The 15,344-nt window shown below is 42.9% G+C and overlaps 1 protein-coding gene across 4 annotated transcripts in view; it reads left to right on the top strand.

Annotated features, from left to right (window-relative positions):
- Nucleotides 1-15,112, top strand: part of LOC112214893 (protein polybromo-1) — a 38,349-nt gene extending 23,237 nt beyond the window's left edge. The window contains exons 21-31 of one of the 4 annotated variants that reach the window (XM_024373938.2): nucleotides 2,160-2,402; nucleotides 6,225-6,370; nucleotides 6,651-6,808; nucleotides 7,028-7,211; nucleotides 7,458-7,668; nucleotides 10,722-10,920; nucleotides 11,263-11,334; nucleotides 11,937-12,098; nucleotides 13,491-13,555; nucleotides 13,686-13,893; nucleotides 14,120-15,112. In XM_024373938.2, coding sequence (XP_024229706.1) covers nucleotides 2,160-2,402; nucleotides 6,225-6,370; nucleotides 6,651-6,808; nucleotides 7,028-7,211; nucleotides 7,458-7,668; nucleotides 10,722-10,920; nucleotides 11,263-11,334; nucleotides 11,937-12,098; nucleotides 13,491-13,555; nucleotides 13,686-13,893; nucleotides 14,120-14,283 — 1,812 coding nt within the window. In that variant the 3' untranslated portion in view covers nucleotides 14,284-15,112. Of the gene's footprint in view, nucleotides 1-2,159; nucleotides 2,403-6,224; nucleotides 6,371-6,650; nucleotides 6,809-7,027; nucleotides 7,212-7,457; nucleotides 7,669-10,721; nucleotides 10,921-11,262; nucleotides 11,404-11,936; nucleotides 12,099-13,490; nucleotides 13,556-13,685; nucleotides 13,894-14,119 lie in introns of all 4 variants that reach the window. The other 3 variants (XM_024373929.2, XM_024373952.2, XM_024373946.2) reach the window with 3 other exon arrangements.
- The last annotated feature ends 232 nt before the right edge of the window (nucleotides 15,113-15,344 follow it).

Below are 15,344 nucleotides of genomic sequence, written 5' to 3'. Positions count from 1 at the left end.
GGATTTCCGTAGCCGAGCAGCCACACACAAGCCTAAGATCACCATGCACAATGCCAAGCATCGGCTGGAGTGGTGTAAAGCTCGTTGCCATTGGAGTCTGTAGCAGTGGAAACACGTTCTCTGGAGTGATGAATCACTCTTCACCATCTGGCAGTCCGATGGATGAATCTGTGTTTGGCAAATGCCAGGAGAACGTTACTTGCTCCAATGCATAGTGCCAACTGTACAGTTAGGTGGAGGAGGATTAATGGTCTGGGGCCGTCACTGACTGCCTGTTCACCCCGCTCTCATCCAGAAGGCGAGGTCAGTACAGGTGCATCAAAGCTGGGCCCGAGAGAAAAACAGCTTCTATCTCAAGGCCATCAGACTGTTAAACAGCCATCACTAACATTGAGTGGCTGCTGCCAAAATACTGACTCAACTCTAGCCACTTAAATAATGGAAAAATTGATGTAATAAATGTATCACTAGCCACTTTAAACAATGCAACTAATGTTTACATACCCTACATTACTCATCTCATATGTATATACTATACTCTATACCATCTACTGAATCTTGCCATCTTGATGTAATACATGTATCACTAGCCACTTTAAACAATGCCACTTTTATGTTTACATACCTAACATTACTCATCTCATATGTATATACTGTACTCTATACCATCTACTGCATCTTGCCTATGCCTTTCGGCCATCACTCATTCATATATTTTTATGTACATATTCTTATCCATTCCTTTACACTTGTGTGTGTGTGTGTATAAGGTAGTTGTTGTGAAATTGTTAGGTTAGATATTACTGCATGGTCGGAACTAGAAGCACAAGCATTTCGCTACACTCGCATTAACATCGGCCAACCGTGTGTATGTGACAAATAAAATTTGATTCGAAATTTTAAAAATTAAATAATCTCTCAGGCAATTACTCAGATCAGAATTGGATCAGAGGCCAATGTTGGAATGATATAAAAATACATGTTTAATGTACATAAAAAGGCCTACATGTCAAAGTGTAGGGGATATGCATATTGACTACAGGCTCATATCCAAACCCATGCTGAAATGGGGAAATTGCCAGAAAATGTAGCCAAACTTTTTTTTAATGAGACAATTAATTACACAAATCAATAGAGGCTGCTGATGGAAGGACGGCTCATAATAATGGCTGGAACGGAGTGAATGGTAGATGTATTTGATTCTTTTGTACACTAGTTGATGCATTTTTAGGTCACCCCTTTTTCTTAATTTCTAACTAATATTTTCTTCTCTGTCACATGAAACCGCTTGCACGTGTGGTGCACTTTTGAGAATGCCGTTTTCCCTCTAATTTCATTTTAGAAAATTCACATGTAGTCTTCAGCCATGTGCGCTTTGCTGAGCTTATAATATTAAGAAATAAAACTGTATCGACATTTTAAGGCTAAACAGTGATCTGTTGCATCATCCTCATTGTATGAATTTGGGATCGGTCTTTCTAGAACTGTCCCAGAGTCCTGCTTTGAACCGTTCTAGACATTTCTTTTATCGCCCCATGGACGACAGGACGCCCTTAATTTCAAACCGTGGAGTGAATCATTTTATTATTTGGTTGTAATTGTAATGTTACAATATTTCATAGGCTACCAAGGGTGGCCAACCATCCTCCAGGATAGCCTTAAATGGGCAGTGTTGAATATGCAGCTTGAATATGCAAATAGTGTTACCTATATTTTCTTTGTCTGATTCTCTATGGTTAAAAAAAAGATACTAATGCATTTTATTTTGTAAAGTGGTTCCTTGCATCATACAATGATGTAAACATGGTGTTACAGACTATTGTTTTTATTTTTGGACAAGTAACTTGGGCTTTCAGACAAGCAAAAAATCTGTCCTTGTCCTAAAAAAGTTAATTCCAAGCCCCGCTGTTGCTAAATATTATAATGTCATTTTGTAATATGAGATACACTGCCTTGTATAAAGCTTCATCCCTCTCATTTTGACATGTACTAGTCCATATTGTTTGTGTTTTGAAATCGTCTACATTGTCTACTGTGCAGAACCACTGATCTACAAGTCACCTTGTATCCCAAATAACTACTCATTACCAAGATTAGTGATTCTTCCTCAAACTGATTCCCTCCAACACACTGACCAACTGTGTGCTCCCCCTCTACAGGATTACTTCAAGCTTCAGCCTGAGGGAGTAAGACCAGAGGATGTGTACGTCTGTGAGTCCCGTTACTCTGCCAGGAACAAGGCCTTCAAGAAAATCAAGATGTGGGCCGGGCCAGCCGGCGTGAGGTTTGTCCCTCGGGATGTGCCGTTGCCCGTTATCCGCGTGGCCTCCATGTATGCCAAACGTGATCAGGAGAAACTGTTGGCCGTGGCCGATAACGGCAACCACAGCATCGTCGACAAGGTGAGAAGTCTGTGCACAGGAGGATATTAGCTCAGTTGGTATAGCATTGTGCTTATGCCAGGATAGTGGGTTTGATTCCCGGGACCACCCTTACATAAAAATGTAGCACACATGACTAAGTCGCTTTGGAGAAAAGCATGGCATATATTATTTTGTGCTGTCAAACGATTAAAATAATTAATCAACATTTTAGAATTTGTAACAATGTTGGCCCTGAAGAGATATATTTATGTTGTTTTTTTAAGCAGTGCATTAACAGGAATAATATGATTAGATTATAAGGGAAGAAACATAAAATAATCTGTATCGGACTTGCTTTCAATGAGAATGACGGATCTATAAGTCCCATTTCTATGTGAATTTGATCGGGATGCCCAAAAAGTTACATATTGCAGCTTTAACTTTGACAGCCCTAATTATTCTATTTTATTTTAGAGCATAAAATGCATTTGTCCTGCTTATTGGACATGTCCATCACAAATAAGACCATCATATTTACTGTACTTGTGAGACCACTTCATTGAATACTTCTTTTAAGGTTGAATATTTTCCTGGTATTTTACAATTCACTCTTCTCCCAGGTAACCCAGTATTTCCTGCCAAACCGGAAGTGTTATTCAAAAGCATTATAAAGCATATAAATATGTCTGGATTTGATTGGCGCTTTGATAAGCATGAACATTTTAACCTGATGCTACCTGAGCCTGATGAACCATATATTACATCCATTTTATGAGCCCTACATGAACGACATTTAATGACCCCAAGCCCAAATGATTGTGCCGTTATCCAATACATCTATGATATAGGCTACTACACATTTATGCATGACAGAAAAACATTTTAAAAAGCCCATGATGTAGCTAGCTACTGTAGTTGTGGCCACTCATCTGTCTGTCTGCGACATGCTCTCGGGGCATTTTGTATTATTCTGTGCATAAATCTGAGACAATATTGGCAGTAGAATGGCCCATACTGAAGAGCTCAGTGACTTTCAACGTGGCACCATCATAGGATACCATCTTTCCAGCAAGCCAGTTCGCACTGTATATTCTCTCTTGGTTAAATAAATGAAACTAGCTCCAGTAGGCTAATGTTTTTAGTGTGAACTGCGTTACTGTACTGTATTATATGGACTGGAATTACACACATCGTTCAAACCATGATAAAGCAGAAGAGAACATGGGTTCTGGTGCAGCCAATGAGGCCTACAATGTTGCAAGCATAGGCTAGCGAATTAGATTTTAATTTTGAAATATAATACAGCTAATTTGTATAATTAGTAGGCTGACGCATATATCACTTCCATAACATGTCCCCTAATGTTATTCGACTACCTCCTTTTTTTCACTCTGTTGTTGCTTCATTCCTTCCTCGCTTTCAACAGTTAAATGAAATAAGTCCTCGTTATAATGACATCCTAGAATATTGGACTAGAATTAGATGAAGGCTTTCACTTCTCTTCACGAAGATTGAATGGGTCTGAATGAATAACTGCTACAGCCTATCGCCATCGCACGTTCACGCTTCTTTTAAACTACCCGTGAGTTCTATTGGCTGCTGTATTTAACATTCAGCAAATAAAGAGCTTACGTTCCTATTGGAATAGTGTATTGGTATTAGAAATGTTTTAAAAAGTATGTCCAGCAAGCTATTCTAGTCTACCTTTTCCTGCATGGGACTCAGAGCTAAGGAGCATTTTTATTTAAGGAGAGACAAGCGGAGCACAGGTACTTGCGTATTGCGCAAGTAACAGAGGCTGTAAGTTAGAAGCATATTATGCATAACCCATCATTAATTAGCTAAATATAAGGCTTATACTGCATTGAATTTATTATCTTAAAGAGGTTGGCTAGGAGAATAGATGCTTTTGTTCATGTAGTGTATGTGGACACCTGCTCGTCGAACATCTCATTCCAAAATCATGGGTATTAATATGAAGTTGGTCCCCCCCTTGATATAACAGCCTCCACTCTTCTGGGAAGGCTTTCCACTAGATGTTGGAACATTGCTGCTGGGACTTGCTTCCATTCAGCCACAAGAGCATTAGTGAGGTCGGGCACTGATGTAGGCCAATTAGGCCTAGCTTGCAATCGGAAATCCAATTTATCCCAAAGTTGTTCGATGGGGTTAAGGTCAGTGCTCTTTCCACACCGATCTCGACAAACTATTTCTGTATGGACCTCGCTTTGTGCACGGGGGCGTTGTGATCCTGAAACGGGTAAGGGCCTTCCCCAAACTGTTGCCACAAAGTTGGAAGCACAGAATCGTCTATAATATCATTGTATGCTGTAGCATTAATATTTCCCTTCACTGGAATTAAGGGGCGTAACCCGAACCATGAAAAACAGCCCCAGACCATTATTCCTCTTTCACCAAACTGTACAGTTGGCACTATGCATTGGGGCAGGTAGCGTTCTCCTCTCATTTGCCTAACCCAGATTCGTTAATCGGACTGCCAGTTGGTGAAGCGTGATTCATCAATCCAGGGGACGTGTTTCCACTGCTCCATAGAACAATGGCGGCAAGCTTTACACCACTGCAGCCGATGCTTGGCATTGCACATGGTGATCTTAGGCTTGTGTGCGGTTGTTCGGCCATGGAAACCCATTTCATGAAGCTCCCCCCGAGTTATTGTGTTGACGTTGCTTCTAGAGGCAGTTTGAACTTGGTAGTGAGTGTTACAACAGGACCGATGATTTTTACGCGCTTCAGCTCTCGGTGGTTCTGTTCTATGAGCTTGTGTGGCCTACCACTTCATGGCTGAACCGTTGTTGCTCCTAGACGTTTCCACTTCACAATAACAGCACTTACAGTTGACCGGGGCAGCTCTAGCGGGCAGAAATTTGACGAACTGAACTGTTGGAAAGGTTTCACGTTGAAAGTCACTGAGCTCTTCAGTACGGGCCATTCTGCTGCCAATGTTTGTCTATGGAGAGTGCATTGCTATCTGCTATTATACACCTGTCAGCAACGGGTGTGGCTGAAAGAGCCTAGTCCACTAATTTGAAGGGGTGTCCACATACACTATATATAGATGCACTATATGAGAGAGCGATCTCTAGGATGCAATTTGAATGCGAGGGAATGCTCGCGTGTGCAATGATATTCGAGTGATAGGCTGTTTTTAAGACTCAGCAACTGCAATTAAAAAAAAAAAGTATCTTTACAATTAAAAAAAAACAGTGACTCCCGAAAGCCAGATAGAGATTGGTAAATTTAGACGCGCATTCGGTCTTTATATTACTCTAGCATAGGCTATGCTACAGCAAATGTAAGCCTACCTGTCACAAGAAAAAAGTTACCATGATGGGTCTACGTACATTGTGAACTGACTCCATACTGAGATGGACTGTCTGTCCCCACCCTGATTCATCATACAGGCTGTAGAGAAGCCAGATTTAGACATTGAATATCATTTAACAGTTCCATATCACTCCATGCTGTTCATGTCGGTCATTTATTATTATAATTTACCGGTTTCTCACAGTTATTTATCCCGGGAAAGGGGAGTTATTTTGGGAGGTTAATCTCGATAACCGGATTCGAACCATTCATCCTTATTTCTTATCTATAATTTCATCGTAAACAACACTGAAACATTGGAATGTATTTACGTACCGGTTCCATATTGTTGAGCCGAACTGAACAAAGCAAGCTGTGTTGGTTACGCACCATAGTTGCTGGAGCGGTGTTTGAAAGGACGCCGTGAAAGGAAAATATCTTGAGTCGGCACAATACGGGTTTGGGTTGACATGATAGTGTAAAAAAGTGTACTGGTGTTACTGAGTGTGTGCTCTCATACTATGTGACTGTGTTTAGGAGCTTGAGGATGTCCCAGTAGAGATGAGTGGAGGGGAGCCAGGCTGTCAGTACTACGACCAGCTCCACTACAACAACATGTGGCTGAAGGTGGGAGACTGTGTCTACGTCCAGTCACATGGGCTCGTTAAACCCCGTGTCGGCAGGTACGTCAAACACACCTTGTGGTATTTGGTTTCTGGTGGCTCTCTCTTTCCTCGATTACTCTCATCCTATCGCCTCTTTCTCAAAAATGCATTGGAGAACGTGGTCTGAGGGGAGGGACCTGTGACCTTACTCCTCCAATGCAGTTGAGGAGATAAGAAATCACAGAAATGTGGATTGAGATAAACCCTTTGTGTTTTGAGTATGGAGATGTGGTGTATGTCTGTGAATGTGGCCATTAGGAAGCCAACAGGGCTATTTTAATGGATTGAACTGTAACAGGATAGAGAAGCTGTGGGTGCGCGACGGCGCAGCATTTTTCTTCGGACCCATCTTCATACACCCAGAGGAGACGGGACACGAGCCCACCAGGATGTTCTACAAGAGAGAGGTGTTCCTCAGCAACGTGGAGGAGGCCTGCCCCATGACCTGCGTCATAGGTACCTTACTACTTTGCTAGGCTTCTGCACTGCCTTCCGCATCCTCTCTACACTCAACATACATTCATTATAGTTGTTTACAATATCAAACCTTTGCTAGACTAGTTTCAGACATTCAAACCGTTTCAGACATCAAGTACCCCCTGGAATACTAGGTTCAATAGCAGTATAATTGGCCCTATAATTAACCATCACTCTCTCCATCCCTCCGTCCTGCAGGTAAATGTGTGGTGTCGTCCTTTAAGGACTACCTGTCGTGTCGGCCCACTGAGGTGTCTGAGGAGGACGTGTTTCTGTGTGAGAGCCGTTACATTGAGAGTGAGAAGCAGATGAAGAAGTTTAAGGGCCTGAAGCGCTTCTCCCTCCACGCTAAGGTGGTGGACGACGAGGTCTACTACTTCAGGTGGGAGTGACTCACAAGCCCTATCCCCTTCCTCCTCCTGAAGTGTGCCCTGAACTAATTCACCCCCCGCCCCCCTTGGATTGGACTGGTGTGTGTATATACAGGCTAAGGAAGCTTCTCTGCTTACTTCAGGGAGAACAAGGGAAGAGAATTGGACTGTAGCCAAAAACTTGCTTAAATAGATAGCACTTGTGATTTTCTTGTTTAGCTGGTATCAACCCTCTTCTCTGATTGGTCCATATCCAGGAAGTTGATAGTGCCCCAGAAGGAGCCGTCTCCTCTGCTGAATAAGAAGATTGAGGAGCTGGAGCTGAAACTGGCAGACATGGATGAGGGGGATGAGGATCTGGATGACCTGGAGGATGAGGACGAGGCTCCAGAGACCCCCTCCATGCCCACCATTCAGACCCCTCTGGCAAGCGATTTGGACATCATGCCTTATACCCCTCCTCCCCAGGTCTTACAAACACCCACACGCACTGAATGCCCAACTGTTGTACCCTTCCACACACACACACACGCCTCTCCTCGCCCCAAATATCTTATCCCTTCCTCATATACAGCCATTCACACATCCTTGGCCCAGTGTCTTACTTTTATCCAAGCATCCAGTTCGTATGCCTACTCCCACCTAACCCCTCCATTCAGCCAGTCATGCATCACACACAGCTCTATGCAGATTTTACACCCATTACCATCATTACCCCAAGATCTTAAAACTTACTAAGCTAACATATGGAATTGTTTTAAGATGGTGATACAAAGGATAATTTAGCTATTTGATTTAGATTTAAGTCCCCTTTAGGTGTGTATGTATGTATTTATGTATGTATGTATAGTAACAGTCAAAAGTTTGGACACGCATACTCATTCAAGGGTTTTTCTTTATTTTACTATTTTCTACATTGTAGAATAATAGTTTAGACATCAAAACTAAGAAACATAGGGAATCATGTAGTAACCAAAAAAGTAAATATTCAAAGTAGCCACCCTTTGCCTTGATGACAGCTGTGCATACTCTTGCCATTCTCTCAACCAGCTTCATGAGGAATATTTTTCCAACAGTCTTGAAGGAGTTCCCACATATGCTGAGCACTTGTTGGCTGCTTTTCCTTCACTCTGCAGTCCAACTAATCGCAAACCATCTCAAATAGGGTGATTGTGGAGGCCAGGTCATCTGATGCAGCACCCCATCACTCTCCTTCTTCTTACAGCCTGGAGGTGTGTTTTGGGTCATTGTCCTGTTTGGGGAAAATATTATAGTTCCACTAAGCGCAAACCAGATGGGTGGCGTATTGCTGCTGTGGTAGCCATGCTGGTTAAGTGTGCCTTGAATTGTAAATAAATCACAGACCGTGTAACCAGCAAAAGCACCTCCACACCATCACTCCTCCATGCTTCACGGTGGGAACCACACATGCGGAGATCATCCGTTCACCTACTCCGCGTCTCACAAAGACACAAAAATCTCAGGTTTGGACTCATCAGACCAAAGGACAGCTTTCCACCGGACTAATGTCCATTGCTCGTGTTTTTTGGCCCAAGCAAGTTTATTCTTCTTATTGGTGTCCTTTAGTAGCAATTCGACCATGAAGACCTGATTTCGCCCCAGTCTCCTCAGAACAGTTGATGTTGAGATGTATCTGTTACTTGAACTCTGAAGCATTTATTTGGGCTGCAATCTGAGGTGCAGTTAATTGCAGATTTCTGAGGCTGGTAACTGTAATGAACTGCAGAGGTAACTCTGGGTCTTCCTTTCCTGTGACGGTCCTCATGAAAGCCAGTTTCATCATAGCGCTTGATGGTTTATGGTGATGGCTTTCAAAGTTCTTGAAATTTTCTGGATTGACTGATCTTCATGTTTTAAAGTAATGAAACTGTCGTTTCTCTTTGCTTATTTGGGCTGTTCTTGCCATAATATGGACTTGGTCTTTTACCAAATAGGGTTATCTTCTGTATACCACCCATACCTTATTGGCTCAAACGCATTAAGAAGGAAAGTAATTCCACAAATTCACTTTTAACGAGGCAGACCTGTTAATTGAAATGCATTCCAGGTGACTACCTCATGAAGCTTGTTGAGAGAATGACAAGAGTGTGCAAAGCTGTCATCAAGACAATGGGTGGCTACTTTGAGGAATTTCAAATATAAAATATTTAATTTGTTTAGCACTTCTTTTGGTTACTACATGATTTCATGTGCTATTTCATAGTTTTGATGTCTTCATTATTATTCTACAATGTATAAATAGTAGAAAATAAAGAAAAACCCTTGTAGGTGTGTCAACTTTTGACTGGTACTGTAAGTATTCAGACCCTTTGCTACGTGACTTGAAATTGAGCTCAGGGGCATCCTGTTTCTATTGATCATTCTTGAGATGTTTCCTCAACTTGATTGAAGTCAACCTGTGGTACATTCAATTGATTGGACATGATTTGGAAAGGCGCACACACCTCTCTATAGAATGTCCCAGTCAGAGCCAAAACCAAGCCTTGAGGTCGAAGGAATTGTCCATAGAGCTCTGAGACAGGATTGTGTCGAGGCACAGATCTGGGGAAGGGTCCCAAAACACTTCTGCAGCAGTGAAGGTCCCCAATAACACAGTGGCCTCCACCATTCTTGAATGGATGAAGTTTGGAACCACCAAGACTATTCCTAGAGCTGGTCGCCCGGCCAAGCTGCACTATCGGGGGAGAAGGGCCTTGGTTTCCAAGAACCCAATGGTCACTCTGACATAGTTTCTCTGTGGAGATGGTTGTCCTTCTGGAAGGTTCTCCCATCTCTGCAGCACTCCACCAATCACGCCTTTATGGTAGAGTGGCCAGATGGAAGCCACTCCTCATTAAAAGGCACATGACAGCCCGATCTGCAGAGAAGAATGGGAAACACTCCCCAAATACAGGTGTGCCAAGCTTGTAGCGTCATACCCAAGAAGACTCGAGGCTGTAATTGCTGCCAATGGTGCTTCAACAAAGTGCTGAGTAAAGGGTCTGAATACTTATGTAAATGTTTTTTAAATTTTTTATATATATATATACATTTGCAAAAATGTATAAAAACCTGTTTTTGCTTTGTCATCATGGGGGGTACTGTGTGTAGATTGAGGGAAAATAACAATTTTAATCAATTTTGGTATGGCTGTAACGTAACAAAGTGTGGGAAATGTCAAGGGGTCTGAATACTTTCCGAATGCACTGTATATAGCGATCTCTCTCTATCTTTTGGACACCACAGATGTTTTTGTGAGAAAGATTTTCAGGATGTCTCCTAGTCTGACAAACACCTCTGTAGCTCTGCCACCTTTCACCGCAGATACGGAAGGCCAACATTGACAGATGCGGTGGATTGAGACGCAGCCCGTGCAATTAAAAAAACACATCTTTAGCTTTATACAGATGGATGTTATGGGGTGTATGTATTATGCTAATTTGGTTTATGCAGGGGTGTGACTATTAATTAACATGGGTGTTACTGTTCATTGACTGGTCTACCCCCTGTTTCTGTCACAGTCCACTCCCAAGGCGAAGGGCGTTTCTAAGAAGGAAGGAGCCAAGAGGAAGGTCAACATGAGTGGTTATATCCTATTCAGCAGTGAGATGCGTTCGGTCATCAAGACCCGCCACCCTGATTTCTCCTTCGGGGAGCTCAGCCGTCTGGTGGGCACAGAGTGGAGGAACCTGGAGGCTCCCAAGAAAGTAGAGTATGAAGGTAGGAAGGCCAGGGAAGCATGCTAGTACTGAGTCATCTCTATGGAGACTTTGTTTCACCAGTGGGATTCATACACCGGTTGAGATCTGCAATCAGATTGGTGATGACAATAACCAGGTTTCCATCCTACCTTTTCATGCGAGTAAAGTACATGTTGGATAAAAAAAATGTCACATCAGGCCTGCTAGAAACAGCTAATTGGAAGGTAAACTTTCCAAATGTCGACAAAACAAAATACGCTAGTCCATATCCCTAGCCAAACATCTGACAAACTTGGAGTGTTATGTCCCTTCAGTGTTAGCGTTGTGAATGAATCCAAGTGCGTATTGTTGTTTGTTCCAGAGCGGGCAGCCAGGGTGGTGGAGCGGCAGGAGAAGGAGAGGGCAGCCCAGCAGCAAGCATCCCCGAGAGCAGGTACCCCAGTAGGGTCCATGATGGGGGTGGTGCCTTCGCCTAGCCACATGGGAATGATGCCTGGTCCAGGTAACCCCTTCCTCACAGAGACCGACATCCCAAATCAACCACTAGCCCCTAAGCACCCAGATCTACAGTGCCTAAAGGGTAGTGGCTAGGGGAGATTTGGGATTCAGGGAGATGGCACCATTGCTTGGGACTTAGCAGCTACCTGGGAAATAATGAAGCTGGACTGCTAAAACAATTCAACCTTAATTTATTTACCCTCCTCCCCTATCCAGAAATTGCCCATTCAAAATTGTCCAGTGGCTTTCAACTGCATCCTCATTATAGGCTGATTGTTTTTGTCTCTGTTGCTGCTCATTTTAATTTAGTATTTCATCCCTGTTTTATATTTTGTTTGCATGATCCAAATCAACTGCATGACCAGAAATAGTATTTGTATTATTTTAAACTCTTCTTTACAGTAACATCCATTCTTGTTTAACTTAATATTTTATATATATATATGTAGTGCATGTCTTTTGGATAGTCAGTTGCATGTCACTTATGCATGGGTATCGTTGTTGTTGTCATTCCCGGCCCTGCCTCCTCCTCCTAAGGCATGATGGGAGCTTACGGCCCCCCCTACGGCATGCCCATGCAGGGCCCCCATGAGGGCTTGCTGGGTATGGGCCCAATGCCACCTCACCATATGGGCCCGATGCCCCCCCAACACCTCCAACCAGGTATGCCTGGGTACCACCCTGGCATGCCCTATCCGGGTAAGGACCCCACCCACCTTCCACTCCAGGCCAAGGCCACACCTGTCCTGGTCAGTCAGTAGCTTCCAGTCAGTCATGTCTTGGTCTCTCCTGCTGGAGGGGTTTACCTGGTCCACAGACAGGCTGTGCTGTGGTGGCCCACTGACCATTCAGGCTGCCAAGCCTGGTCTCTGTCTGTCTGTTCCAAGATGGGAAAATGTATACCTGAGTTGGCGAGGTCCAGGTTGCAGAACAAAACACTTTGAAAAGTAAAGAAGGTAGCTGGACATTCTATTGCTCTGCATCAGAGCTACAGTGCCTATCGAAAGTCTACAAATGAATTGTAATTTTTTGTCATCGATCGACACCTAATACTCCATAATATCAAAGTGATAAGAAAATGATATAAAGGAATACACTTTGACCTAAGTGCAAAGCAACCACAACACATCACTAAGTAACTGCTTCCTTATTTTCAAGCATGGTGGTGGCTATATCATGGTATGGGTATGCTTGGGGAGTTTTTCAGAATGAAAATAAACTGGATGGAGCTAAGCACAGGCAGAATCCTAATGGAAAACCTGCTTCAGTCTGCTTTACACCAGACACTGGGAGAGGAATTCACCTTTCAGCTGGACAATAACCTACAACACAAAGCCAAAGCTTTCACTGGAGTTGCTTACCAAGAAGACTGAATGTTCCTGAGTGTCCAAGTCACAGTTTTGACCTAATTCTCCTTGAAAATCTGTGGCAAGACTTGAAAATGGCTGTCTAGCCATGATCCCCAACACCTTGACAGAGCTTGAATAATTTTTTAATTAATAATTTGCAGGTATTGCCCAATGCAGGTGTGCAAAACTCTTATGAGACTTAGCCAAGAAGACTCACAGCTGTAATTGCTGCCAAAGGTGTTTCAAACATGTATTGACTTGTGGGGTGAACACTTATCTAATCAATGTGTTTTATTTTTTAATTATCTAATATATATGAATTTTTTTCTCACTTTGACTGAGTATTTTTGTGTAGATCATTGACAAAAAATGACACTTAAATCCATTTTAATCCCACTTTGTAACACAATAAAATGTGAAGAAATCCAAGGGGGGGGTTTGTAGACTTTCTGTAGGCACTAGTGGGTAGCGACCTTCTCTACAGGGGTTCCACCGTCCTTTACCTCTCCTCTACACAGTCGCACAGTATTACTCTGTTCCATCTGCTCGCATATCTCGGAATCCATGGTCAGCTCAATTAACACATGAACAAACGTGTAATGCATGTGGAGCTATATGACTACAAATAAAGAAGCGCACACATTTATTCTACAGCATGCATTCTATGCACATCCACCATGTTATACATCCTACACTAACAATGCATATTGTTGTCTGTGGAAACTCATTGCTTTTGTGATAGGTATGATGGGTCCTGGTATGAATGGCATGCAAGGAAGTCCCGGAGGCCACTACTACATGCAACAGGTAAAAGCCTATCTTATTACTAAGAACTACCAATGAGCAACTGCACTCATTAGTTCCATACACGGTATATTGTACCCAAATGCAGTGGAAAAGCAGTGCTCTTATTATGTTTTCCTGTATCTCCCTTCAGCCTGGGATGTTTAGCCCGGGGCAGCAGGCTCCTCCACCCTACCCAGGCCAGCTAGGCCAGCCCTCTCACCTCCAGCCCATGACTCCCATGTTTGTGGCTCCACCGCCCAAGACACAGAGGGTGCTTCACTCTGAGGCCTACCTCAAGTACATCGAGGGCTTGAACGCAGAGACCGACACAGTCAGCAAGTGGGACCAATCTCTCAAAGGTATATTTCTAATCACAAATGTGCTGTTCTTCTCTATGCACCTGTACTGCAGCATACTGAATTAACTCCAATGAATTGAGCGCAACACTTTCCTTCTCCCTCTACTCCCATGTATTATTGGTCTCTTGAATAGCTGTCCTCTTAGGTGTCCTGTATTGCTGAGTTTCTACACTTCTGTTTGTGGGTGTGTTCTGAGCAAAATGTGTAAAGTCTGTCATTTCCACAGCGCGTCGGAGAGATGCCCACCTGTCCAAAGACCAGGAGAGCAGGCTCCCTTCCCATTGGCTGAAGAGCAAGGGAGCCCACAAGACGATGGCAGATGCACTGTGGCGCCTGCGGGACCTGATGCTTCGAGACTCACTGAACATACGGCAGGCGTACAACATGTAAAAAACCTCAAACTACTGGCCGTGTTCCTGGCTAACTTCATTGCATACACCTGCCAGATCTCACAATGCCTGGATAGGTGTTTAACATATTAGCTAACCACATCTTTCCCACGCAAAAGACAGCAAGTGGTCCACTAATACAGGACTAGTAAAGGCCCAGTACACTACTTTTGTGGAGAGAAAAAAAAATATATATATTTGCTGTGATTATTTTGGGGGATTTCTCAGGGGGTGCTGCAGCACCCTCCGCACCCATACTTCACGCGGCTATGCAACCACTGGGCTTGTTTGGGTCCTGTGTGGCTTTTGGTAGAGTATGGTGCTTGCACCGCCAAGGTTATGGGTTCGAATCCCACGGGTGATCAGTATGAAAAAGTACAATTATGCACTCACTACTGTAAGTTGCTCTGGATAAGAGCATCTGCTAAATGACTAAAATGTAAATGTGAAATGTTCGACAGTGCAGGCGACTGCTGACTGACTGATCTACTATTGACCTTGCATCGTAAATAATGAGTCATTATTACTTGTACATCAGTCGGTCACAATTTACCCATGATACATCACGTTTTTGATGCTCTCAAACACAGCTATTGTCTCTCTCTCACTGTCCTCGTGAATGGACAGACACAGGAAGAAAAATATGGTTATAGAGAAGCAATATTTTATAGTGAATCAATCATGGATTTTATATTTTTGAGCATAATAATCTTAGGTTTGTGTGTGTGATTTTTCTCTTTTGTATCATGGTTGTGAAGATTTGTCAATGTAAGTTAAAGTTCTTTGCAGCTGATGGTCATTCACTGACAAAATAAATGTGCTGAGGACAATTATGGTGGTTTCGTTTGATTTGTTTGTTTGATCAATCCATGCACCATTATGTTTATTATGAGAGATATCCCTCAAGGAGATTAGTGATGAGCATTATCATTTGACTCCATTCACATTTAAGACACTTATCATTTGACTCCCAACAGCTCTTTGTTCAAAATGCTTAAAAATGTACCTAGCACCATGACTTTAAAAAATCTAATGTAAAGCCCAAAAAGTAGGCGACCATTA

This window comes from Oncorhynchus tshawytscha, linkage group LG02, assembly GCF_018296145.1.
Source record: "Oncorhynchus tshawytscha isolate Ot180627B linkage group LG02, Otsh_v2.0, whole genome shotgun sequence".
NCBI lineage: Eukaryota > Metazoa > Chordata > Actinopteri > Salmoniformes > Salmonidae > Oncorhynchus > Oncorhynchus tshawytscha.
The sequence above is the reverse complement of the archived record's forward strand: the minus strand, read 5'-3'. Positions and strand labels throughout refer to the sequence as shown.